We start from the raw sequence: 248 nt of genomic DNA, 5'->3' as shown, positions 1-248 counted from the left end.
GGGGGGGGGGGCAGCGGGTTATCTCCTTAGCTCTGTTGATGTCCATTGTAATATGCCCAAAGGGTCTTCATGAAGGAAGGACAATCGATTCTCACTTCTCTTGAAGTCGCTTCCTGTTCCTTTTCTCCTTGTTTTGCAGCTGCGTTCGAACAGAAGTTTCAAGGCCTCACAGGTCTCTCTTTTGCAGACCGCTTCGACGCCAAGCAGCAACCTGGAAGGTAGGCAGGGGCCGTGACTGAAGATTCTTT

At 51.2% G+C, this 248-nt stretch overlaps 1 protein-coding gene across 1 annotated transcript in view; it reads left to right on the top strand.

Moving 5' to 3' along the window:
* Positions 1-141: 141 nt before the first annotated feature.
* The window catches only part of CSUI_010601 (nad(+) adp), a gene marked incomplete at its 5' end in the record, with an annotated part of 14226 nt that continues 14119 nt past the window's right edge, over positions 142-248 (top strand). The window contains one exon of the mRNA XM_068070704.1: positions 142-218. Coding sequence (XP_067917326.1) covers positions 142-218 — 77 coding nt within the window. The remainder of the gene's footprint in view (positions 219-248) is intronic.

Source organism: Cystoisospora suis, assembly GCF_002600585.1.
Source record: "Cystoisospora suis strain Wien I chromosome Unknown contig_7845, whole genome shotgun sequence".
NCBI lineage: Eukaryota > Apicomplexa > Conoidasida > Eucoccidiorida > Sarcocystidae > Cystoisospora > Cystoisospora suis.
Note: the sequence above shows the minus strand (reverse complement) of the source record. Positions and strands in the feature narration are given on the sequence as shown.